The sequence below is a fragment of the Balaenoptera physalus genome (genome assembly GCF_965194825.1).
Source record: "Balaenoptera physalus genome assembly, chromosome: 3".
NCBI classification, from domain to species: domain Eukaryota; kingdom Metazoa; phylum Chordata; class Mammalia; order Artiodactyla; family Balaenopteridae; genus Balaenoptera; species Balaenoptera physalus.
In genome coordinates this window covers 115,580,031-115,605,571 of record NC_138890.1, presented here as the reverse complement: position 1 = coordinate 115,605,571, position 25,541 = coordinate 115,580,031, and the positions used below count along the sequence as shown (strand labels likewise).

At 45.8% G+C, this 25,541-nt stretch overlaps 1 protein-coding gene across 1 annotated transcript; it reads right to left on the bottom strand.

Annotated features, from left to right (window-relative positions):
* Positions 1–702: 702 nt before the first annotated feature.
* Positions 703–25,467, bottom strand: LHFPL2 (LHFPL tetraspan subfamily member 2; the record flags this gene model as incomplete). The annotated part of the gene is made up of 2 exons (XM_082458280.1): positions 703–4,903; positions 25,038–25,467. The coding sequence occupies 2 exons, from the start codon at positions 25,465–25,467 to the stop codon at positions 4,647–4,649; spliced, it is 687 nt and encodes a 228-aa protein (XP_082314406.1). The 3' UTR covers positions 703–4,646.
* Positions 25,468–25,541: the final 74 nt, after the last annotated feature.

The following is a 25,541-nucleotide window of genomic DNA, read 5'->3' as shown; positions in this document are numbered from 1 at the left end:
AATTTTGATTCCTATTAGAAATCTGGCATGTGTCAGGTATGTTTAGAAGCCAAAGCATACACGTAGTTTCAGCTGTCACAGGCCCTAGATCAGGAAAATAAATAGCTATTTTTGTATGTTCTATCACTAAGTGCTTCACGCGATACAGAGAGTTGAGTAAGAGTTTATGAAAAGGGTTGTTAGTGTCTTCTTTGAGTTTCTAAATTAGAATTCTGCTTCTAGATGAGGTTTTTTATGGGCAGGATTACCTTCAGGAAATGTGGATGTGAACTGCTCCATGAGTGGCTTTTAATTTTGGTATTTTGGAAGGGGTGAATGTGTCCTTCTGTTGACTTTTCCCTTGTTATACACATTTCTTTACATTGTTTATAAAGCTTTTTAAATACTTTGAAGCATTTCCATATTTCTTTACTTTAAAATTAAGATACCTGTATAGTATTTGAGAGGGTTTTATTTCTCCCTATTTATAATTACATCAGTGCTTCTCCAAGAAAGAAATATATACTTATCTTGAAGTTAAAGCTAACCTAAGGTAGGTGTATATATGTTACTAGTGAATGGCATAGTTAAAATACCTGAATATCTTTTTTCCTGTCATCACTATTACATATAAGTTAGTGTTTAAAATTTGATTGGTAGATATTTTCTTGATGAAATTATACACATCATATTGAAACCAATATGCTGAGACTTGAATCAGAATGAGTTTGCAAAATCTGGTTTTAATTCATATCTGGGGAGGGTAGGGGAGCATGTTGTGAAAATACATATGCACAGGCACCTAATCAATGCTAGACAAATAATGTATTAGTTTACAATGTAATAGGATAACCAGAAATTCAAAGGCTCAAATTGAGTCCATCAGCGGTAATACAATTTTATATTTGGCTCAAGTGGCTGTTGAATATCAAATGGTGCTGAGTTCCTCCAAAGCACCTCATGACCCCCCAGTCTTGGAAGGAGTTTCACCACAGTCTCAGAAGAAATCCCAGTCGTGCTTTTATTTCTTTTGGCCCTTGGGAGTCATTGCCGCCCAAATACAAACGCAGGCCAGGGATTTCCAGTGGCCACATGTTATTGCACAGAGAGGTCTGTTCTAAGCAGACCCTTATGGCTAAGACGGTGTGAGATTAGCCCTTAAATAGTGGTCTAGCATTAACGTGGTCTATCAAAGCATGTTAAGAAATAGCTCCTTAGTGATTATGTACCAGCTACTAGTTATCACACAAACAGAAAAGGCAACGTGGCAGCTTCACATTTCACATGAAAGACTAGCATTAACTGGGCCTGTCTTGCTGGCTTAACTTTCACATAAATCTAGTGATTATTTTAATTTAGACCCAGGAAAAAATGATTTCATACCAGTCTTTTCTTCACATAGCTTTGTGTAGCATTAAAATTGTTATGGGTTAAAGACTAGGCCATGAAGGCAAAATGTTTAACTCTCCTTTGCCAAAACAGAAACAATCTCTGTTCTGACTCCTGTCCAGTTTCCAAAAAACAAAACATACATACACCTTTGTTATTGCACATCTTTCACACAGACTTGTGTATGTATAATATACATATATATTTTTTAAATATGCTACACATAAAAAAGATTATGGCACTTTACAGAATACATGTTTAACAAAGATCATTACACCACAGATGTTTGATAACTATACAAAAACCCTTACACAATTAATGTAACATTGTTGAATTAGCACACAGGTTTAAAAAATCCACAGAACCCAAAGCAAACATTTCTGCCTTCTTGGAGTTCATTGAGAAGCCCAGCCCCATCACAAAACTTTAAGCACAAACGCAGGCAAAAAATAAATAAGACTTGCTGGTAGTAGTAATGGTCCAGGTATATTAGATTTTTAGACTGAGGCAATTACATGATTGATAGAAGTTTATTAGAAAAATAGGTGCGGGTCAATGATTGTCTGTTTTTTAATCTCTTTCCTTCTAACACGTTCCTCCTATTCAGTGGTTTTTAAACAGCCATGCAGTGTTCGTCTAGACTAGCATGATTTTGATATTCCATTTATCCCAACTGAAGCCTGGCTAAATGGACTAAAGGTTTAAGAGGCCCACATTACCTTTTTACTCTTTCTCTGCTAGAGAAATTTCATCTCTGCTCTGCTTAACAAATCAGTGTTTAAGCAGTTTTTAGTGGTTTGGGGTTTTGTTTGTGTGCATGTGCTGTTTTTTTTTGGTCTTCTGTAGCATTCAGACTAATGAAGTAAACACTGTCAAGTGACTTTCTTCTGGCCAAGAGCGGTCACGTTTTCACTCATGACTTCTGCTATCGGAGTGACCCAGGCATATCCCACCCCCCACCGCCCCTTAGTGAAGGCGCAGTCAGGCAATAAAGATGATGGACGTGCTTAGAGGATCCTCCAGCCTTATGACTTGTCTGCGAGGAGAGTGAGACTGTAAAATTAGTGTTATAACATGGGTTCTCTATCTGTCTCGTATAGAAGAAAAAGTAGAGTGAATCTTGTGATGATAAATTTAAGAAAAAAAAATTGGGTTTTAAATTATTTGCCTGATGGAGGGAATTGCTTTTTTTAAAAATGAAAATTCTTGCCAAGGGTTAAAAATCAATGACCGTGATGGCATCAGGACTTGGTCAGAGCATACAGACGCACAGTAAGGGACAGGAGTCCTGTACAGTGGCTGCCATAACCTATTATTTCTGTGTGGCGTCAGACAGTTATCGTTTGTGTCCTGAGCCCTTATGACAGGCTGCTATGAGGATACATATTTACCCCTTGAAGTCACAGATGTACATCTTGCTTACTCTGAACTTTGGTCTAAGAATGGTGAGCTCATGAAGACCTGGTTCCATGCCTCCGCCTTCCTGCCCTTTAGCTCATTATCTGTGAGAGAAAACGGTATCTGGTACAGGCCGAAGGCTAGAATGGAATTAAACTGGAATGGAACAACTAAAGCAATTACTTGTTCTGCAGCAAGGCAGGGTTTTAGACTCACACAGCTTTAAGATGATTTACTCAGGGCAGGGTTGTAAAATCTGAATCAGGGTTCTATGCCTGGTGGTGCTTAGCACACAATACCTTGCCCAAACAAGGTTCATAGTTATTCGTTAAATTTTCAAAACAAAGCAAGCCCTCAAGTAAGCAGATTCATAAGCCTAAAGAGACCTGTCCTTTTAGTCCTTCCAGAAATTTGGCAGGTCCACTCCATTTGCTTAAGTTGCAAAGAAGTGTTTCTATCGCATTCTGCAATTCTGAAGCTCAGGATAATACCAGACTAGGTTCTTTCTGGTCACTTTGATCGTTCCAAAGTAAGTTTGAAGTGATGGCCAATATCATTTTCCTGAATCAATTATGTTGGTGATTTATAGAAACTAGATTAAAAGCCCCTGAATCCTTTTTAATAGTGGTGTTTCATTCATTTTGTAAACAGGTATAGGCAGGTGCTATGAGCTTGGTCTAGCTCTCATTTTGCATTAACTTTCTGTCTACTCCTGTGCTTTCCTGAGAATGAAGCCTTTGATGCAACTCACCAGTTACAGCAATTTAATGTTATTTCAGTCTGCTTTCAGGACCAACACCAGTAACTAGAAGAACTTAACTCCCGTCTCTAGCTCCTTTTTCTGCACAGAATGCCATCCTGCTGCTGCTGGGGGTGGGAATACAGCTGAATACAGCATGGTTACCACACAGTGGGAAAAGGTCTCCCTGCAAGCGCTGAGATTCTGGTAAGCTCTCCCAGTCACCAGATGAATGAGCCACAGCTGGCTCGGAGACCTCTGTCCCTGGAATCAGGAAACAGAGTGAGGTTTCCTTTGGCAGTCAAAGCGCAGTCCTAGCCCTAGAAGAACAACACGTGATCTCCAGTGGAAGAGGAGACGGGGCCGGTACTGGTGCTAGCCTGGCTGCTGGGGAGTGGAATGAATTTGTCTCCACTAGCAGGATTTTGTACTTTCATTCTCATGATTGGACAGGTCCTTATTCTTCCTATACTCAAATTTCTAAACTCTTGGAGTGACAGATCAATTGATCCACCTGACTCTGGAATTCAGCCTAGAATAAGTCCCACCACAGAATTCCACACTGTCCCTGCTGACCCCTCGGGTCAGCTAAGCAACAGACAGTGTCTTGCTCGGCCCTTTAGCACACATCCTCTCCCCGGTGGGTGTGCAGTCTTCATTGTAGTCTCCAACTGAGACAGTTTGAAAGAACTAGGAGGAAACAAAAGCACCAACCCCCAAACCTCACTCTGAGGCAGAGATGCTCACAGGCATGCAACCTGTGCAGAAACGTCTCTAAACAGCCTGCAAATCTGGCCAATGGTCTCTTCTGTTACCAGAGAAACTGCTGCTTTAATGGTTTAGATCATCATCCTTCATTGAGCCTTGGGGGGGGATGGAGTCTGACAGAACTTAACTGCATGTCAGCGTTTATGTACTATTTTCATGTTCCATCTCTTACGGTTTGCACTGTGGCCCTCCTGCGCGGTCACTTTGTGCAGCTGGGTGTTGCCTGTCATTGGTCCTGGCAAGGCTCAGGGCTGTGGAACGTGGCTTTGGTAGGTAAAGGCTAGTTCTTCACTTGATTCAAACGACAGAACCAGAAGTGAAGTGTTTCACAAGGTTACACGAGCAAGAAAACGGCACTGATGTCTCTTCCAAACTAAAGGAGGCAGATAAGGTTTTTCCCCTCTTCGATTTCTTCTTGTACTTTGTCACTGGAGGTGGCAATTTCTGCTTGTGCGGAGAAGACGGCACAGATGAAAGTGAGGACCGTGCCCCCGATGGCGGTATAGAAGGCCCAGCCCAACGAGCAGTCTCCGGGTTTGTAGGCCGACGCGTAGTGTCCGCAGTAGCCTATGGCCTTCTGGCAGCCCCAGCCAGCAGGGTAGAGTATCAAACCCAGGATAAGGAAGAGGCCTGCAGGGCAGAAGAAAAACAGGTGAAAGCCCCACAGCTCTCCAATGGCAAGTGAGCAACTGTACCGATCTGTGTAATGGCTACTTGATTTGCCTGCTCTGGGCAGTGGCATCCGTTCTGCAATAGCAAGTGTTAGGGACTGTTTTAGGCAACTAATCTGGCCTGATCAAGACAATCAATCAATCAATCACTTTATTGAAAATATTTTTAGCTTCTTTTGTACATGTTGGAATGTGAACCCACTAATAATTTCTCCTCTAGAAAAGCAGGTAACCTTGTTACTACTTCTTCCCACAGGGCTCTTACTGCAGTGAGCAGTTCCCTTTTGCTCTAAGGCAGAGGTCGGCAAACTAAGGTCAAGTGGGGTCTTGTTTGTGTAAATCAGGTTTTATTGGAGCACAGCTATGCCTGTTCGGTTATGGACTGCCCACGGCTGCTTTTGTGCGGGAACAGCACGGTGAGGAGTTGCTACAGACCCTGTGGCCTGCAGAGTAAGTCTGAAATATTTACTCTCTGGCCTTTGGCAGGAGAAGTTTGCCCACCCCGGTGTGAGGGAATTCACAGAGAACCCTGGTTAAATGCGAGAGACCACATCTTAAGCTGGGTGTCATGCTTTAAAGATAAACCCACGAGGAGTCTGGTTGCTGGCATGCACCGGCCGCATACCTAGGACAGAGACCTCTGTGTTTACATGTACATTGAGAGGCCACCTGCAAACTCCCTAAGAACGCTGGTCCGAGTGCCTTCAAGTAAACTCAGCTCTGAGGAGACACTAAGAAGCTCCGCTTCCACTTTGCTGACGCCCCCACAGCACTGCCATACTAAAGCCCACTTTTCTCTTCCTCCAGCTGCTCACTGGGAAATTGAGAGTTCTTTTGCCTGCCAGCCCTGGGGGTTAGGAGCTACTCCAGGGCAGGATAAGGCAAGGCGAGTGAGGCACAGACAGTCGCTCCCAGGTGCCTGCTCTGTGCCTGCGGCAGTCTGGGAGGCAGCGCCTCCCCGACGCACGGCGGAAGCTGCCTACAAGGCCATCCGGATCCCCAGACCACGAAGGGAACTGAGCGGCCTCAGGTCTTACTGACAAAACTTTCTTTGTAGAAAGGGTGCTGCGGGAAGAAGATGGCTTTATTCGACGTAGCAGGAAGAAATAGTTTTCTTTGAAGAATGTCACCTAAAATAATCAAGATTGCTAATTCGCAGTCAAAAAGACCTGTTTTTTAGATCCATTGGACTAGCAGTTCTGTCCTCTTAATTTAAGCTTACTCTAAATTCTCTTTTCCTACCTTTACTGAAATTCTCTGGGGTTACCACACCAAAGCTTCCGAGGCATTTACAGCAACTTCCTGACAAAAAGGACACGACTGCATTTGTGCTAGTATTCGGTTTGAGGAAGATTGTGTTCCAGACCACAGATCACAGCTGTCATGGAGAGCATCTTCTCCCCGATCATGGCACTAGAGTGGGTTTTGGGGTCTGACTGTCCCTACTTCCCAAATTAATCCCCTGTTCTCCTCTGAAGGCCTCGCGGGGCTTTCTAGCGGGGTGGAACAGAGGGAATCCATTTACACGCTCACGGTCTGAAGAAGAGCGATTCACCAAAGAAGTTTTTCTAACTGTGTAGCCCTTATTTCTCCGTAGGGCGGGGTGCTGGGAGCCTGGTGGCAGTGATCCGTAGCTAGGGAAATGCGATCCAGCGCTGGGAGGCGTAAGTGAAGGGAGCAGCAGCCCAGACACCTGGAGAGATGCTGGTGGTTAGAAATGACCGGGAGCATGGAGCAAATCCTCCCGAGCATCAGGCCGCCCGTGGAGAATGTGCTGGTGCTCTGGCACAGGCACAGTCCCGGACCAGCAATCCTGGTCTGGATGTCTGGCTAGAAGTCACATGGCAGAAAAGCCCCTGTAGTCCCTGTGTGAGGCTAGGACACAAACCAGCAAGAAGGTGGACCACAGCAGCAACTCACCAGGAGCTCGGTCACTTAGGAGTTAACGGTCTCTAGGTTTGGAGTAAGACAGGGGTCTGAATCCAAGCTCTGCCCTCTACCAGCTGGGTGACCTTAGAGAAGTCTTTGAACCTAAGTATGATTACTCACCTGTAAAGTGAGCTAATCCTGAACTCATAAGGTGGGTGTGAGTATTACACAGTCTGTAAAGAGTACTTGCTGTGTCCCTAACAACAACCTGGAACACAGACTAGCACTAGGTAACAGGTTGCAGAAGCAGAAGCAGTGTAAAGTTTACCAGTTATGAATAGACAGGCTGGCCTATTGGGGGGGCGGGGCGGGGGTGGATATTTTGAAAGGTGTCATAACTGGGGGAGAGGAGGCTACAGTTAGTACCCTTGAAAGAATAAACTACTCTCCATCTGAACAAATGTAACTCAGCTGGGGGGATCTACGATGACTGAGCTAATTCGTTTGTATTTCTATGCCTGTGATAAATCCCGATTAATTCCCACCTTGTTCCCTAGGAAACCTCACCCAAGGCACATGGAACCTTGGGAGCTTCCTCCCTCAGGCCCTAAGTTACTGCGCTGGAAACCAGAGGCACCATCGCTGGGATCTGTGTAAGGATTCAGAGGCACTTCGAGCACGCAGCCTGTGGGCAAGGGAGTATTAACGGCCCTCTCTTTTAAAAGACCAGAGTGTTTATATTTGAATATTAATTGCACACATCGTTTGTATTATGCGGCTTAAACAAGTCCAATTAGTAAAATTAATGCATTTTAATATGCATTATAACCCTTGAATTGTAAGGGTTTCGCTTTATGGCAAAATACTTTTCTTAACAACCCTTCTCTAGAGTGGCTGTTAGCAATTTACATTCCCACCATCATCACAGCAGGGCTCCCTTTTCTCCACGCCCTTTCCTGCACTGGATAGGGGCTAGGGACAGAAGACAGAAAGCACAGCGTCTGCTGTCACGTAGCAGCTCTGCTACCCTGCGCTGGGCTCTGGCTTGTAGGATGCACAAAATAATGTGGCTGTCTCAGATCCTTCTGGGAAGCCAGCAGTTTTAAAATAACTATTATTTTAATATCATCAGACCCCTTTTTGCAGAACACTCAGGAACATTCACCCCTGTACTTCTCCTTAGCTGTTCTCTTTGCTGGTAGCTCAGATAAGGTTCCTGAAGTGCTTCAGGCCTTCTTAAGATCTTGTGGCTGCTACTGGCCAGTTGATCTGTGAATAAGGACAGCAAGGAGACTTATCATAAAAGGGGTTCCTGCTTAAGAGTCTGTCAGAATCCTCAGCTTGATTATTTATAAGCCCACAGGGCAGTCCCCCGGGAGGGTGACAGAAAGTGGCTCTGGTATGTCTGCAAGCCCCAGTGCATGTGATGTGTGCCCAAACGACAGGCTCCCAACCTGGGCAGCCTGGCTGGTGGGCCTGTCCTCCCAGCACTCACCAGAGCTGCCCCTAGCTTGGTTAATGCCATGAAAGCACAGGACAGTCAGAGAAAACAGCCGGCCGTCAGGTGAGCAAGAATAGAACAAGCATTTGTCATCTTTCTAGGTATTTAAAAAAGGCGCTTCTACCAAAGGAATTCCAGAAATTTTCACGATTCAGGTGGCCACACGCGGCCCTGACCTCACCTCACCTCACCTCGCCTCACCGGGCCCGGACTCTCCACTGCTCCGCGGGCCTGGCACAGCTTCAGAGCGGCCTGGGCGCCGGCCCCTGGGCCCTGACAAGCGCTCCTTAGTCACAGCCGTCATCTCAACAGGTTCTTTCTGCTTCCGAGTAAAATTATCAAGAAGCCCAGAAAGGCTTCCCAGCTCTCACAGTGAACTCCAGTCTTCCCCCCCTGGCCCTCAAGGTCCTGTGTGTCCCGGCTCCCCGTCGCCTGCCCCTCTGGCCCTTGCTCTCTGCTGCAGCCACGCTAGCGTCAGCCACGCTCGGGCCTTCGCTCTTGTGCTCCTCTCAGCTGCAGCGCCCTTCTTCCAGACAGCCTTCCAGCCATCTTCACGTGCCACCTCCTTGGTCTTCTGGTCCCGTCTATTTACAGTTTCAAACACCTACCTCTCCCTTAACTTGCTATCCCCCTTCCTTGCTTTATTATTTCTCCTTAGCATTTATTACTGAAAAATGGAATATATTACTTTGAGTCATGTGAAACTGTCAATATCTGTCCACTTTTTACCTACAAAAATGGTCATTTCATGTGGTTCAACCTGATACTTCACTTTGTTAATCCACCTCCATTCTCAACTTTAAGCTCCACGAGGGCGGTGCTCAGAATAGTGCCTGGCACAGAGCAGACTCTTAATAAAACTTTATCAACGTCAGTGCAATCTGTTTTGCAATACAGTTTTTCTAAACCATAGTGCCCCTGGGGAGAAAGGGTAAAATAACTTTGGCAGATGCCAATCAACAAGAATGAAGTTATCCCGGCAGGAAAGGAGATGCAGAGACTCTTGGTTGGCTGGCTTCTCCTGTCACACTGCCTGTTCCAGGCCTGTGAATCCCAGGACCTAGAAGCAGACATACGCCCCAGATTCCAAATAGGCTTGATGACACCAGCTACCGAGACAGAATTAAAGTCCACGACTTCTTAGATGGGCACATCAGACAGCAGGCAAGAGAACACAGTAAGACATATACCAACTCTGCTGCAAATGTGGCGTGGCTTTTCTAGTCATCAACTTGGAGTGCACCAGGAACTGTCAGCTGAGGTGCGCTCTGGATTGAGTTTCATATAAGAGCCACACCAGAAAATGGTCTGCTCTCCCCTGCAGCTCCTGAAGTGAGGCCAGCCTATCTCTGGGGCCTTTCCATCTCCTTGCCTTAATACATCACAGTTTTGGTTGTGTGTGAATGTGTGTTGGGAGGGTGGCAGAGAAAATAAGGGGCTAGGCCAGTGGGCATGTGATTTTCTTCTGACTGGCATCTCTTCCTGGTGCCTGGCTGAGCTGCGACAGGCCCAGCTGGGAGGAGGAGGAAAGGCAGGCAGGATGATGCTGGCCAACTACCCAAGAAAACAGCCACCACTGCAAGAAACCACAGGCAGTTCAGAGGGCTGGTAACTTCTGCAGTGGCTCGACTTGATGATACCCAAGAAGCTACCATTTTCCCCAACCTTAAGAGATATCCTCTCCCTTGTAGCCTGTCTTTTCTCTTGCTAACAGCCTCTCAGTTCATTGTACCAAGAGGGCTAGAAGATGCCAGCATATGCTCACCATGGGGTCACCCGGGGGATGACTCAACCTTATTTGGGGAAGAAATTAATTAATTAAGAAAGAAATTAATGAAAGGGAACGGATGGTTAGTCATTTGGACTACCCCACAGATGCCACGCCAGGTTGGAGACAGAGCCCTGACAATTTACCAAGGCTCACCATAGGGTGCTGGCTCTCTCATGGGCACCAGCTATCACATTGCAACACCCATCATGTCCCTCTGCCATTTTAGTAATATTTTCCCCTACCTGGAAGGAGCTTTCAGACTCAACCCTGGATTCCCAGCAGTTCTATCCTGCTACACAGGAATTTTTAGAGTCTATGGGTGACCTAAACACGTGGTTTGGGTTTAATTCAAATAATTAGACTTCATGAGCTCTGAAAGGGAGAGGGTAGGAGCTGTGTTTCATGGCTGAGTTCCCAGTGCCTTAAAAAAGAAGGTGCTAAAAAATAAAATGAATGAAACACCCTGGGAAAAGTCAAGTCATAGTCTTCCTGATCAACAGTCAGCACTGACTGTGATTAGACCAGCCACAAAATTATATATCTTAGGTAATTCTCTTGCTACTGCCTTGAAATCAAATAGTATGTTATCAAATATAAGTTTTAATCAAATCCCTTAGGTGGGGGAAACAACCTCCATAATCTTGCCAAGCCCCCAATTTTGGAAAGACTAGGAGTTGCTGAATACAATAAATAATATTTTACTTGGTCTGAAGGTGACCACACCTCCAGCTTTAAGCGTCCGGGACGCTAGGAACGGGGAAGCCGAGTCTGAGCCACTGCCCGTCAGCCTGTGAAGGAAGAGCGTGGAAGGCTCCGTGCCTACTTCACAGGCTCTCCCTGGCTGTGTCGGCCCCGACTCCCTCCCTGCCAGTCTGTCACCCAATCACCCCACACTTTCACTACCTGCTGGCCAAGGGAAGGGACTCCAGGTTTCTTGCCTTTTGTGGGTCACCCACTGTCTGTACAGAAGGAGGCCCTTTTTCCTGGCCTGACAAGTGAGAACTAGAGGCTGGCCCCTGTTGTACAGAATAACAAGCGAGTCTTTGGACATCATACTCCTGCCTCCTCTGCAGACAGGCTTCCAGACTAAATAGTGAAGACTGACTAGACCTCAGTTTGCAAAGGAAAGATGGCCGTCTGTTACCGCTACCAGCAGCCTGTGGAGAAGCCCCCAGTGAGGGCCGCACACTCAGCCTCCACGAGGTCGTAACAAGCTCATTCTGAAGCTCTGAAATATCCTAATATCCCCGGAGAGCGAGTTCTCAGCAGACAGCGGATAGCAGGCTTAGCATCATTTGATTCATCTGAGCTCCAACTAGGTCTCCCTGAGGAGTGCCCACTCCCTGAACAAGGGGTCTCACTCATGCTGACCCCTTGGGCACTCATCCACCTGGAAATACCCTCCCCCCATCCCAGCCCAAACGTCACCTCTGTGTGACATTTGTCACCACTTCCTGCCAGAATGTTATTCTCTGTGTGTTCCCACTGCCCTGTGCACACCCCTCTTCAGCTCTTTATCGTATGTTATTTTTGTATATTCAACTCAATTTACTGAGTTACCTACTAAGTGGCAGGCATTATTCTTGGCCCTGAGGATAGAGCAATGCCCTAGCAGGACTCTGAGCCCCTTGAGGGCAGAAAAGCTTTATCCTTCTTGATTTACATCACAATTTTATCTTTAGCATTTACCATAAACCTCTGATGGGTATGTCACACAGTTGACCTTGGGTAACAGAGGTCAAGAGTTCAACTTATTTCTGGCTTTGAAACACCAACGGACTCATTTAGGAACTCAGCAGGAAACCATCTAACTGTCAAACATCCATTTCCCATTCAACATAGCTCTGGGGGAAAAAAAAATTCACCTGGTGGTGTTTATCCCTATCAGGTCTACCTGCGACTCAGACTGAGCTCCAGTCTCTGCGGTGCTCAGCTCAGCCGTGCCAGGAGGCTGCCCCTGTCACCGCACCCCCTGCCCCTCAACCTCCTGCCCAGGCGGCTATCTCTCTAACAAGAAGCAAGACAAATCAGACGGGAGAGTGACTGGCTTCCTGCATCCCATCCCCATTCCGGGACACAGCTCAGAGAGCATTCCAGGCTTACTGGGGGTGACAGCTTCAATCAGCAAGTTCAGAAAGTACCGACAACACTGTAGTAAAGGAAAGCTAAGGAGACAGGGCAGTGCTCCTTGCATGATCATCTGCCAGTGTCCTGCCTCCAGATGGGAAGCCATGTTGGTTGTCCCTTCTCGGTATCCTTGGCTGTTCTTCCTCACCTTTCCAATCTCTGAACACTGGAGGGCCCAGGGCCCAATCCTTTGTCCTCTTCTCCACATTCTCCTTATTGATCACACTCGGTCCCACAGTTTTAAATACTGCCTCTAGGCTGGCATCTCCTGAATTTTGATCTCCAGCTTTGACTCCAGATTTGCATATCCAACTGCCTACTTGACCTCCACTTGGATATCTAACAAGGTACTTGAAAACTATGTCCAAACCTAACTCTTGATTCCTACTCCCCACTTCAAAACCTGGCCTTTGCCCTGTGGACCTCATTTCAGCAAATGGGAGTCCAATTCTTAGACCTGCTCAGGTCAAAACCCTTAGAATCCTCCCTGACTCCTCTCTTAGGGCCCACATCCCTCTGCGGCAAAGCCTATTGGCCTTCATTCCAGCTGCTCCCTTGGCCGGGAGAGCTCTTCCTCCTGACTGCCCATATGGCTAACTCCTCTATCTCCTTAAAGTCTCTGGTTGAATCTCTCCTCACCGAATCCTACCCTGACGACCCTATTTAACATTGCAACTTCCCCCCCTTATCGCCCCAGCATACCCAACCTCTCTTACCCTGGCTACTCCTTTTGTTTTTTCCTTCCATAGCACCCATCAGTTTTTAACATACTGTACAATTATTTGGTTTATTGTGTCTCCACCAGCTTGAATATAAACCCCATGAGGATACAGAACTTTGTGCAGTTTTTTCTTTATGTATCCCAATTGCCTAGAACAATGTCTGACGTGTAATAGGTGTTCAGTAAATATTTGTTGGATGAATGAAAAGATAGAGTGCTATGATGTGGATGGTTACATTTTAAAGTGAAGCCATTTTAAGTTCTTGCCAAGTTTTTTAAATGGTTGGAGGAAAAGCTGCATTCGATAACGGTGGATCCCAGGGCTCGGCAGTTTTGCCTAACAGCACACCAGCCACACTTACTAATGAAACACGCAAAGGGGCCAAACCATGGGACTGGCCTTCTACTTGACTGCAAGCACTGAATATCTCCTTTCTGGCTACAGAAAATAGATCTTTGTCGGGAGAGGACATAGAAAAAAGCAGTAAGTCAATTAAATGTAATAAGTTTTCAGTAATCTAGAGATCATTTTAGCCTCAAAACTCAGAAATTGTTTCCAACTCTGCTTGGCTGCGGTAATGACATCTATAAAGACATGCTGTGGCTGACCATGGGAACCGCCCCGGACACCAGCTGGGAAGGGAGGCGCAGTGCAGGGATAAACCTGGAGAAGTTCAGGAAAATGGCAGGTGGCAGAAGGGTACACCAGGGGGAATGAGGAGGGAGGTGGACCATGGCAGTTTGCAGAAGCGGTAAGGGCGGTGTCTAGGAGCAGCATGAGCCTGGAGAATGGAGAGACTAACAGAAAGTGCCGGCACTGAAGGCAGGCATGTAGAACTGCTGACGGCCCAGGAAAATACCCACTCCGATCAGCAGCCCTGAGGACAGTGTCATAGATCAACCGCAGGTGGAGTGATGGTGAGGGGGGGGCGGTCAGGGGAGGGAGAGGAGGTGATTCTCTGCTTCCAAGAGGAATAACACGTTTAGTTACTTAACTCTAAGTCTGGGACCATCATGTGGTACAACTGATGTACAGAGTGATACACAACAACCTAGGCCTGCTAGTTAACATTTATCTGTATGTTTACCTCTCTTTTCTGTCTAAATTTTTATTTTTTCCCACGTCATCTTCCATGCTGACAGCTGGAAGTCATTTTGGCAGTCCCTAATAGCTATTTGAAAGTCATCAACTGTTGCTAGGTAGGGACCTTTTCTCTTTCACAATACCCTAAGGCAAACTGTCACGTATTATTAAGACTGTGCTTTGAGGAGGGCACCATGTCAGACCAACGAATTTGCCATCAAGCTGTTCTCTTTCCAAAGATCACAGTATGAACCTGTATACTCCTCCTGTGCAGGGACTTTGGAGACAGGCTGTAGTGATCATTCTCACTCACCAAGGCAAGGCTGAACTAGGTCCCCTACACTCTTTTAAGAAGAGAGGCAACTCAGAATTTCATGGGTAAAAAGTTTAAATTAAAAATTACAAGTAAATGGTTAACCAACTATCTGGAAAATTATCCAGAACAATGATAGTAAAAACTAGGAATCTTACTGTGACATACTATGCATTTGTCCCATAATAGAACAGCACTGGCTCCAAGGTCTCTTAGATGCCTCAAAGTACGTACATTTGGCTCAGATGAACTCCCGCTGGATTATAAACTGGACAGCAGTGGGGGGTGTGTTCTGCTCCTCGGCTGCCACCTCCATCTCCACCCCAAAGCCAGCACAGCCCTCTACACATACTGTGCTGTCGACCAACTGCACGTGTCATTGCTGACTCCCATTTCCTTTCTAGTCTTCTCATTTTTGGAAGAACATTTTGGAAAGATCTTCTATGGTAAAAATGGGAGATTCCAAGCAAAGATGACATGGAGTTTAAGCTATAAACACCCTCCCCCAATTTTACACATTCGCAACTAAGACTTTAAAGCTGGAAGTTTCTACAGGTGATTAGAACCTTTTAGTGATCATAATGATAATTGTTATAATAACAATGGCAGCAGTTAAGTGCTAAGCACTACAATGTGCCAGGCACCGGCTAAGCACTTTAAATATAACTCAAATGAGAGGTCTCTCCGTGAGAGGATCTTATGAGGTTGGTACTATTAATATCATCATTTGACAGATGAGGAAACTGAGGCACAGAGGGATTAAGTAACGTTACACAGCTAATCAGTGGTGGAGCTGGCACTCAAATCCAGGCTGCTGCTTTACTGCACACCAAAGACTAGCTTCCAAAACAAAAGCATCTGTGCAGCTGAAGAGGGGAGATTGCTATATCCTCAAAAGCTGGCTTGCATATACCTACGAGACATTAGAGAGCAGATGACGACGAACAGCTCTCAAGTGGAAAAAACCACAGGAATGCTGTAAGGGGATGATGGGGAGAGGAAGGCTGCACAAAAATAAAGGCTCGCCTATTCTCAGGCAGGTTGATTTGCTAACCCTATAGCAAGACAACAGCAAGATAAAGAATTTCCATCCACCCCTTCTCTTGCATTACAATCTGAGTGTCATCAGCCTCCTTTACTGCAATATAGATGTCACCTTGGAGTGGCTGCCATTGGCCAAAAAAAACTTCTAGAAAGAAAACCTATGAACAGGCCAAACCAACATAATGTTCGCTATGATGTCCTCTCCTGAAGAATCTGTGTGAGCAGAAAACTGGAAATAAAGCACAAAACCCATCAGACCAGAGGGAGAAAATGTAAGCCGTATAACCTGTTTACATTTTAGTCTTTGAGATTCTGTGCACTTGGGAACCATCTGAAACTGCACATCTACCTAGAATACTAATGCTGTACACAAAATGGTCCACAAAAAACCCATATCCTATGAACTTTCCAGGAGAGACATCTGTAGCTGATTAGACAAAATCGAGCACCGAGAGCATTCTCAGACAGCCCCCAAATTACATCCCTCCTCCAGCAGCCGGGGCCATGGTTTAACCATCCCGCCTCCTCCAAGTAGCCTTTCTTAATTCACAGAACAGAGCTGAGGATCTTTGCTTTGACCTCCTCCTAACCCTGAACCCTTGCACCATTCACCATTACCTGTACGCAGTAGGTTTTAGTTAATCCTGTGCTAACAAGAGATCTGCTTGTCTCAATGTCTACATTCAGGGGACACTGCTCTCAATCTAAGGCATCAGGCTCTCATGAAATCTTGCTTATGACAACTACAGGCTCCAGGATGGGGCCCCCCAGGTCTCTTCTACCCAAGAAGAGTTCTGGTCCTTGCTTCCCAAGCCCCAAAGCTAAATTAACAATGCTATTCCAGCCTGCTTGACTTCTCCAGATGTCAAGACACTACCCTCAGTACCAAAATGCCAGTTAGCCATTCAGAGTCAGAGGTATTCACAGTATTTATAAATAAGAGTAATATAACAAAGTATTAGTTATACCATGAATCAAGGAGTTCTGCCCGAGAACTGCCACCTTTGGTTAATCTCTACTTTTGAAATCACTTTGCCCACTAAGGCTTTTCAAATTTTCATTGAAGATTTATTCTAGAAAACCCAAACAGAATTTGGTTTTAGTGACTGCCAGTTCTGAAGTGATTCTTATTGGTTCTTTGGATGATGACTCACTTGTTTCTGCTCTGTCTAGGAGGGCAGAGCACATGCTAGGATTGAGACTTAGCAGCATTTACTACATCCTTTACTCTTTCCAAATGCCTAGAAACTCACAGTTTCTAGCACGGATTAGTGAGCACAGAACAGACTATGTTTCTGTCAGTGAACAACATTCACTGAGCACCTAGTGTGTATGTAGCAGGCCCCATTCTGAACATTGGAGAGCTGTGAAAAAGTCACAATCCACACCCTTGCTCATATTCTAGAACAGTGGTTCCCAAGCTTCTGGACTTCAGACACGAGCAAAATCTCCAGAAAAATTACGGGGAGGTCGATATTTTTTCTTTTGCTAATATAAGGACACTAAAAATAACCATTATCTCCTCTCATTATCATTTCATAAAAAAGGGTATTTTAACACAAAAAGGGTAAAGGATGTACTCTAAGAATAAAGGACAGTTCTTTAAATTGAACACATTTAGCACTATGAAATCTTACAACATTGTCCTTATTTTTCTCGTTTTCGCTGAGGACTGGTGGAAACTAAAAATTGGCGCTTGCCATCTGCCTCTACAAGGATTAAGTCACTAGCCACTGCAGCCGCTGACCTTCAACACCCCCTGAAAGGAGTTCAGGGTGGAGATCACGAATGAGGCACTCTGTGTTCTGGGAAAAACTGGCAGAACAGGCAGGCCTTCAGACAGATATTTGCAGGAGATGATTTTATGAGCCCAAATTCTTGCATCTTCTCTTATCTAGAAAAGCACTAAAATCATTAACAGAGACATTTTCTCCTTGTGACTAGCAGTAACTTTCTGCAAAAAATGTGTGTCTGACTGCATGTACCCCCTTCACCAAAATCACATATATACTGACCTTCCCCCCCCCACCTCTTCGAGCAGTTCCTCAGAGCTATCTGAGATGCTGTCTCCTGGGCTATAGTCCTCATTTTGCCCCCAATAAAACTTAACTTACAACTCTCACGTTGTGCTTTTTTCTTTTTTTTTTTCAGTCGACAAACCTTGGTAGGGTGGACCCGCCCCTTGTTCAAAGGCAGTGAGAGGCCGCTGGGGTGTGTGTGTTAGGATGGGGACATCTTTCTAAGAAGCCTGTTTGTTTACTGTATAAATAAAAAGGTAAAGAGTTTTCACTGCACCTCATTTTAAAGTTTCAAGGATTTATGGACAAGCTAGACTGGGCCCAACTGACATTTAAAAACTCTGCTTTGAAGGCCAGATCAGAAATGGGAGGTCACTGGTAATGAAAAGGGTTTTCAGCTGATAACCAGTGTCTTTGCAGAGCAGATTATATCTACATGTCATTTTAGTACATGATCAATAACATTAGAGGTTTTTAACCAACAAGATTTTCTGAGGGGAAGGAGGAGAAAAGTGAAGGATCGGTGTCAGTAATTTTTTACTTAAAGCTTGTATTAATGCTTATACCGGCTCCCTGGAGTCTAGTAGGGTACTTGTTTTCTACTAAAAACACTTCCATGGAATTATAATTGGCAAGAAAAATACTCTTCCAGGGTGGTGGGTGGAGAACGGATGACAAAGCAATAAAGAGAATTCTTTGGAAGACAATCAGAGCATAGTTGTCATAAAAAGACCTTACAGCCAAGCCCCCCCAGAGGAAGTTTCTGTTACAATTACTCAAAATTAATGACCATCAATTAAGAATTGTCAGATGCCCCTAGAATATGTGGAGAAACAATCCACAAGAAAGATGCAGTTTCTCCCACGCTGAAGCCTCCCTAAACCTTTCTCAGCAATGATTCATGTTTATATGCAAATTACTTCCCTGGCAGTTTCTAAAACTTTAACTCTTACCTGTTAAAATGCACCCCAAGAAACTAATGTAGTCAGATTATTCCCTCCCATGAGTTAGTGATAAAACTTTACTTCGCATTCCAAGTGAGAAGGTGTTTCCTAAACTGTTTCTATGCAACTGGAAGAACTTTATAAACTATTTCTTGATAAATTATTCATCCAACATGTAGGATTAGAAAGAGCTCCTGTTTGACTCTAACCAAAATACACTCATAATTCAAAGTAAGCTGCCCCCCCCCAACATCAAATGCAGTGCATAGCAGAATAAAACACACTTAAAAAATTTAGTTATTGAGCTCTGAAATTTTCAGAACAGTAAGTAAATTTCTTGCCTGCTGAAGTTTTGGGGTCCAGATAATGTTAAATAATTCCTGCAACAAAGCAGGTGCCATCTTTTCAACACTAGGGCCCTGAGGCTGGCCTCTCAACTCTGAACACATAGCCACTGAGTACTTTGGTTTGAAGTTTTTAAATATTGGCTTCATTTTCTCAATATGTGTATTTTAGGTTTCATCTGTACTGGGGGCTATCTTTTAATAAATGAGATTGAGGGCCAATTAATAAAGCTACTGGGAAGCCTCTATACAACAACTGAACTCATAACTATGGCTAACTGTGCCTGGGCACATAAGAGTGCACAGATTACTTCTGAAGTGACCTCAGAGCTTAGAAGAACACCACCGTTGCATTAAGTTCTTAAATCAGAGTGCCTGAACCACTTGTATAAATATTCAGAGCCATACTTAACGTGATGATTTGTTACTGGAATCGGAACATAGATCATCCAGGGCTCTGAGATTATTTGTCTACAATTAAGTGGTTACCATAGCAAAGTACTTTATTTGCATATCAATTGCATATTCTATCTGAATTTTAAGAGAGTTTGCAATTTTTCGTCTAGATTTTCCAACTGATTCTTTAAAAAGAGATCCCAGTCCCTAGATTTACTCAGATTAATGCCTGCTTGGTCCACTTGCTCTTAGGCAGTAGTTTTGTTTCTCATCTAATGATACAGTTGAATTCTTCTGCTCCCTTTATATATGATGATACTTTGTTTTGTTTTTGCTTTTCTAGGGTACAGCTTCTAAAGCAATGACTCTCTAATATGGTTTTGGAGCAGAAACTCAAGAAATTGTAGACCTGAGTCTATAGGTCTTTGTATTTATTGGGCATCCAATAAAAGCTCCTTGGATTGAAATTTAATTCTGGCCTGCCTTATAGCATTTTGGCATTCTTTAGTTTTTCGCAAGGTTGATGAATGAGTAAATGCGTTACCGTCAGGGGTACTCTTAAATTGACTCAGACATAGAATGGTTACATGTGACTTCTGGTGGAGGCGTTATCTGTCTGGAGAGCCAGAAATCCAGAGCCTCCTTTAGACAGCCAGAAGCTTCCAGTGCCTCATTCTAAGGAGAAGTAGGAGATGCTCCCTCTGCTTCCCTCATGTCTTTTCTTTGAAGGTATTTGGAAGTCGGGCGACCAAGGTCACTCCACCTTCTCAGAGAAAGCAAGGTGAATTTTTCAGGTGTAAAATGGGGCCAGGTCTCCGAAAGAGTCAGGAATCTCCTCCCCTCTCCCCAAGTTTCCCAAGTCCTGTTCTTACTTCTCTCCTCTCCAGTGACCGACGTGGTCACTGGGAGTGAACAGGTAGGGCATGGGATAAGTCAAAACGGACGCTGCGACCAGGTTGAGTCGTGGTTGTCTTTCACCCTCTGAAAGACAGCAATGAGAATGCCAAGACCCAGACAGCAGTCATGGTGTATCTCCCATGCCCACCCCGACTTCCCCACGCGTGCCGGACTACGACAAAGCAATTCTACAAGCAGCAGAGACAAAACCCTCCACTTGTCTTCTAAGGTCCGTCTTTTATTCCTTGCCCTTTCTTTTTTTCATATTGTTCTCCTTCACCCTCAATCATTGCTCACTTCCAAGAAAACTGAGTCTGCACAGCAGGCCCTGACCCCCCGCTGCAGAGAGCGATGCCAGTGAGCGTGGATGGCGCCACAGTGATCTATCCAGTCAGACTGGTGGGGCAGCTCGCTGAGGCCATCCTGCTGGGCTGAACGCGGTGCAGACAGACAGAGGGCTACAGGGACTAGACAGCGTGAGAGCCAACCAGACACGAAGCAGCACAGAGCCGGCGAGGCAGGACTGGAAGACAGCAGGCAGCCAGGCCAGAAGCTCACACGCTAGTCCAAGCCTCGTGGCAACCCCAGGGGAACGGCCCGGGCCAGCAGCAGTGCGCCAACTCCTGAGCTCACTGCCGTGGCCCCGTCCCAGACCTGAGTCACCGGGGATTCCACAGACTTCTAAGGGGGCCCTACATGCATTTCCAAACCCAAACTGCTTGATGCTGTCATGCAAAACCTGGATCTTTGCATTCTACGCTTTCACTGTGGACCACATCCAGGTCAAAGCCTAAGGAAGGCAGCTGGCGAAAACGACCCTGCTGGCTGATTCCCCAGCTTTGGTAATGAATCCCAGAGGGCTATGAACTGACGTGTGTTTCTGGCTCTGCCAAGTCCCGGACCAGTCCTCACCCAGTGAAGACCAATCAGCCTGTGATTTATTCTGCAAGCGGAGCCTGAGAAGCCACCTGCAATCAGGACTCAACCGCTAGAAGCCGCCTCCAGAAAGGAAAGGATGGAGAATGCACGGGTCAGGGGAAGAGGAGTGAGAGGAAGAAGCTCTTTGTTTTCCTATCAATTCAGCTTTTAAAAAAATGCCTGAGGACACCCAGAGGCCCATAGGAGCCACAGGACGGCTCTGTGCTCTTCAGTCCCAACAAAGGCAGGCTATTAAGGGGTCAGGAATGGCACTTTACAATGTAGTTAACATTTGGTTTTGACAGAACAAGGTCAGTTCTAAAGACCCTATTCCTTAGAATGCAGCAACTGTAGGGAACACAAAAGAATGTACTAAAACCTGCCAAGAAAGCATAAATACTTTAATAATCATCATATAGCTACTACCACTTACTACTTACTATGTGTGCTTAAAAGCCTTTCTCATATATTATCTAATTTAATCCTCAAAACCACCCTGAGGTATGTACTACTATTATACCCGTTTTCCAAGTAAGAAAACTGAGGCTTAGAGATGAGGCAGACTGGTTAACATTTCACAGACTCTTTAAGGTGAGGTCAGGGCTGATCCAGGGCCAGATGAGGTTTGAGCTCTAGTTGCTGCTGAGGGCGCCTACTGGACAGCCGGGGCATTTGTACATGAGCATTTGAGAAGTGTCAGCTGGGTGCCCACCATTAGGTAAGGCCTTGAAGGCGAACCCTGCTATCTGAATTAGCTTAACAGTCAATACGTGTATTTTCATTTTTTTTTTTTAAGTAACACAAATTTTGAGATATCCACTGAGGCAGCAGATTCTTTTACACCCGACTTCTAAAATCAAAATACTAAGATTTTGATGGTTTTTGTTATACTATGGACAGTGACAGCTATGCAGCCTGTGGCCTTTAAGATCAGGCATAGTAAAGGCATACTAGATAGCCTGTAATTTGTCACCCAGTTACATTTGACAAAAATGTCATTTTTTGCCAATGCGAGTTGTAAGAACAAACACAGTCTGAGTATCTTTCTGAAGGATCCTTTCGTTGCTTTGGCAACAGTCTCCTTTCTCACCATTTGTTTCAATGTCAAACGGATCCAGAGTTGAGAGAGGGCTTGTGGGGAGAGCAGAGACTGATGCTCACAGCTGCAGCAAGCCCTTGGCTGAGGCTGGGGCTGACCAGATGCTCTTAGAGACTGGCCAAGAGGACAGAAAGCAAGTCAGCTGCTTCAGACACCCAGGGGGCAACTCTCTAAGCCATAGATTCAAGGGCCACGGCTGCCACCGATGCTGGCTTGAACTGCCTGGTGGAGACCTCTACTATTGGAGAAACAGCCCACTAAGCATCCCTCAAAGATGTGCCCCTCCTCCCCTCCCCAACATGAGGGAGCCAGCTGACCAGCGTTCAGTCAGTCCATCCTTCCCATGATTTCTTCTCAGAGGGGTGCTGCTGGGCTGGGAGGTGAAGAGAATCCACTTTCCTGTATTTCAGTTCTTAGCCTTAGATCAGTGGCCCCCTAGAGAGGCAGAATCTCACTGTACAGGAATCTCTGCCTCTGGCCAACTTTTAGCAATTTCAGACGTTTTGAGATGCCATATGTATGCATAGGGAACAAAAGTGAAAGGGGATGAGGAGAAAAATTTCTTTTAGAAAAATCAAGACTTTGGGGAGACAGATGACCAACAGCCCAGCATCTTGGGTGTGCTACTGCTCCCTTCTCCCCAGCCCTTCTTCCTAGAGGCCTGAGGCAGAGAGAAAGAGAAAAGTCAAGAATAACTCACTGGAGTGTATGAATAATACCTAAAATATGTACTCATCTTTGTGCCAAAATGAACACTCTTGCCATTTATGTGAAACAGCAAACGAGCACCAAAAGACTTGTTGGACTAATCCACATTCTTAGAGACTAAATTCACTGGAGTAACACCTTATTAAAAACTGCATGTAAACAGTCTTTGAGACTGAAAGACATCTAATTTTCTGCAAATTGATTGCAAAAGACCGATTGTGGTGGTATGGCCCAAGATGTCCCACCCTACTGTAAATGGCCATTCCTTTGCTGGAAAGCACTAAGTTTCTCAAGATAAAAAGCATTCCTAGGGACGACAAACCAGGAGTCTGATCTGCATACCAGCATATTGACAAACCTCATAATAAAGGCATTAAGTCATCGAAGATAAGCAAATAAAATATAGTCAGGGCAAACTGAGCAGAAATACACCTCTCCAGTCAACCAGGACTCTTCAACAGGATTAATTATTTGTGTAAACTGGCTTCCCTTCATCTACATGTTTATTTTGACTTTTCAAAAGCTTTAGTAACACATTGGTAACACTCCTCAGCAAGCTGTAAGATACACATGCCCCCCCCCCCCCCCGAGGCACTGTGTGCCTGGGGGGATAAAGTAGAGGTATTTCTCTGACAAGAAAAAGATGAACCAGTATGGAAACCTACCTTAATGAACATTTCTGGGAAATGAAAATCCAAGCTTAGGGGATGAACTGCAGATTTGAGAAGTGAATCAAAAGGGGGACAATGAGCTTCACAGAATCAAAAATCTAAGATAGGATCATATTTTCCAATCTCCCTAACTTTCAGAAGAGGAATGCCAAGATCCACAGAACTGGTGCATTTATCTCAAGTGAAACTGCAAGTTAGTAGCAAAGCTGAAAATGAGAATCCTGGCCTCCCAAATTCCGTGAGTGCCTATGAGTGCCTGGGTCTCTCATGGTACGGCTGATCCTGGCAGATAAAGAGATGAGGGGTCCTGAGATCTGTCACGAGGATATCCCCCATTGAAACAGAGCATGACTGTGAAGCAGGTCCTCTGTCATTTCTCTGGGCCCATTACCCTCTCCCCCACATACACACATGGGGCCCCCTAAGGTTTGAGAAACAGAAAACATCATCTTATCAGCTGTTTGGGATAAAAACTGCTGTTTGACCTGTTTGTTTGGAAGCCAGCCCTGCTGAGCTCAAGAGTTTGCTATAAGGCAGGCAAGAGCTAATTCATTCGAGGTCTGCTTCTTTACAGGCCTGGATGCCAGGCTCAGTGCTTATCTTCATTGTCAGCAGCCCCGTGAACGCAGCTACAGGATGTGCCCTTCAATGAGGGTTGTAAGTGGATTGCTGTTTCTCCTGTTAGAGTTCAGATTAATAAATACCTTGGTTGTGGTTGTTTAAAAAGTGAATTTTCTTCCTGAGAATCAAAGCAAGAGTCTACTCCTCTGCTTCCTGAGGATGTCTTCAAACTCTGGTGTATGTGTGTGTGTGTGTCAAACTCTGGTGTGTGTGTGTGTGTGTGTTTCTGCTGCTCAGAACAAGTCCCTTGAGCGTGGACAGACTGATACCCTCTTGGTTCCAGATCCACTTTTCAACTCCACATGGGACAGCCTATGAAAATGCGGGCGGCCATGGAAGTTTTCTTGGAGCTCACGGGCTCCCCTCTGGGATCCCTGTAAAGTGCTCATACATTTCTTTCCACTGATTTCTAACAAGCTCATTAGTGAGAAACTCCCAGAAAGTGGAAGAGTTAGATTGTAATTTCTGATCTGAGTGCACAGAACATTCTGACAATTGTCTCCAGGAGACAGACAATTTAAAGCAGAACATTATTAAACACAGAGCAGCTGATACTAATTCCCTTCCAGCCAGCTTGTTCGACTGCGAAAGCTGAAAGCATCCTGGGGCCGGGGATGGGGCCGAGAGTGGGTGGCAGCACCAGGCTCACTGCCTGTGAATGAACGCCCCAGGCTCACGCTCATCCCAGCACACAGGGCCCGCTGCAGGGGGGCCTCACACACCGCAGTTCTTCCCCGGACGCACGACGCGGAAAGCATGCTGTTAATTTAATGGGAAAAGCAGAAAGTAGGAGTAGTTACTCAAACAAGACCCAGCAACTTAGAACCCAAGGAAATAAGCAAGGAAGAGGAGCAGGTGAGAGCAAAGAACAGACACTTCCTTCGCTTCAGGGGAGTGACACAGGGAAAGGGAGCGATGGGGGCAGCGCGCGCCTGCTGCCTGGAACCGGACAGAAGCGCGTCCTCCTCAAGTGAGGCAGCAAATGAACGAGCAGTGAGGGTGCACACACATGGCTCTCAGGCCCCCTCGCCCTCCGCGCACGCTTACCTGCAATTCCTTGCAGCAGCCCGCAGACGTTGAAAATACTTTTCTTCATGATGCTCTGCACACACATGGTGAAGACAGACACCAGGGCCACCATGCAGAGAATGAAGATGCCCACGGCTAAGAAAATAGCGGTGGCCTGCCAGAAGCCGCTGGCGATCTCTCCGAAGGTCTCGGCATAGGGCCCGCACAGCGTCTCCCGCTGGAAGTGCTGCACGCCGGGGTTCCGGATGCAGCGGGCGTAGATGCCCAGCGTGGGGTGGTGGGGCTCCGGGGAGCCTCCGCCCTGCTCGCCGGGCTCGGCGCTGCCGCGGGGCTTGGCTTTTCCAATCAGCCAGTCTGCGCTCATGAAGGCAATGAGCTCGGCAAACGCCACCACAATACTCAGGAGGGTCCAGAGCATCGAGCGACAGGTGACAATGACATGACACATATTGATGTTCGAGGCGTCAGGAGTCGGGAGGCCACGGGGTGAACTGTACAGGCGAGCCCGGCGGGCGGTGGGGA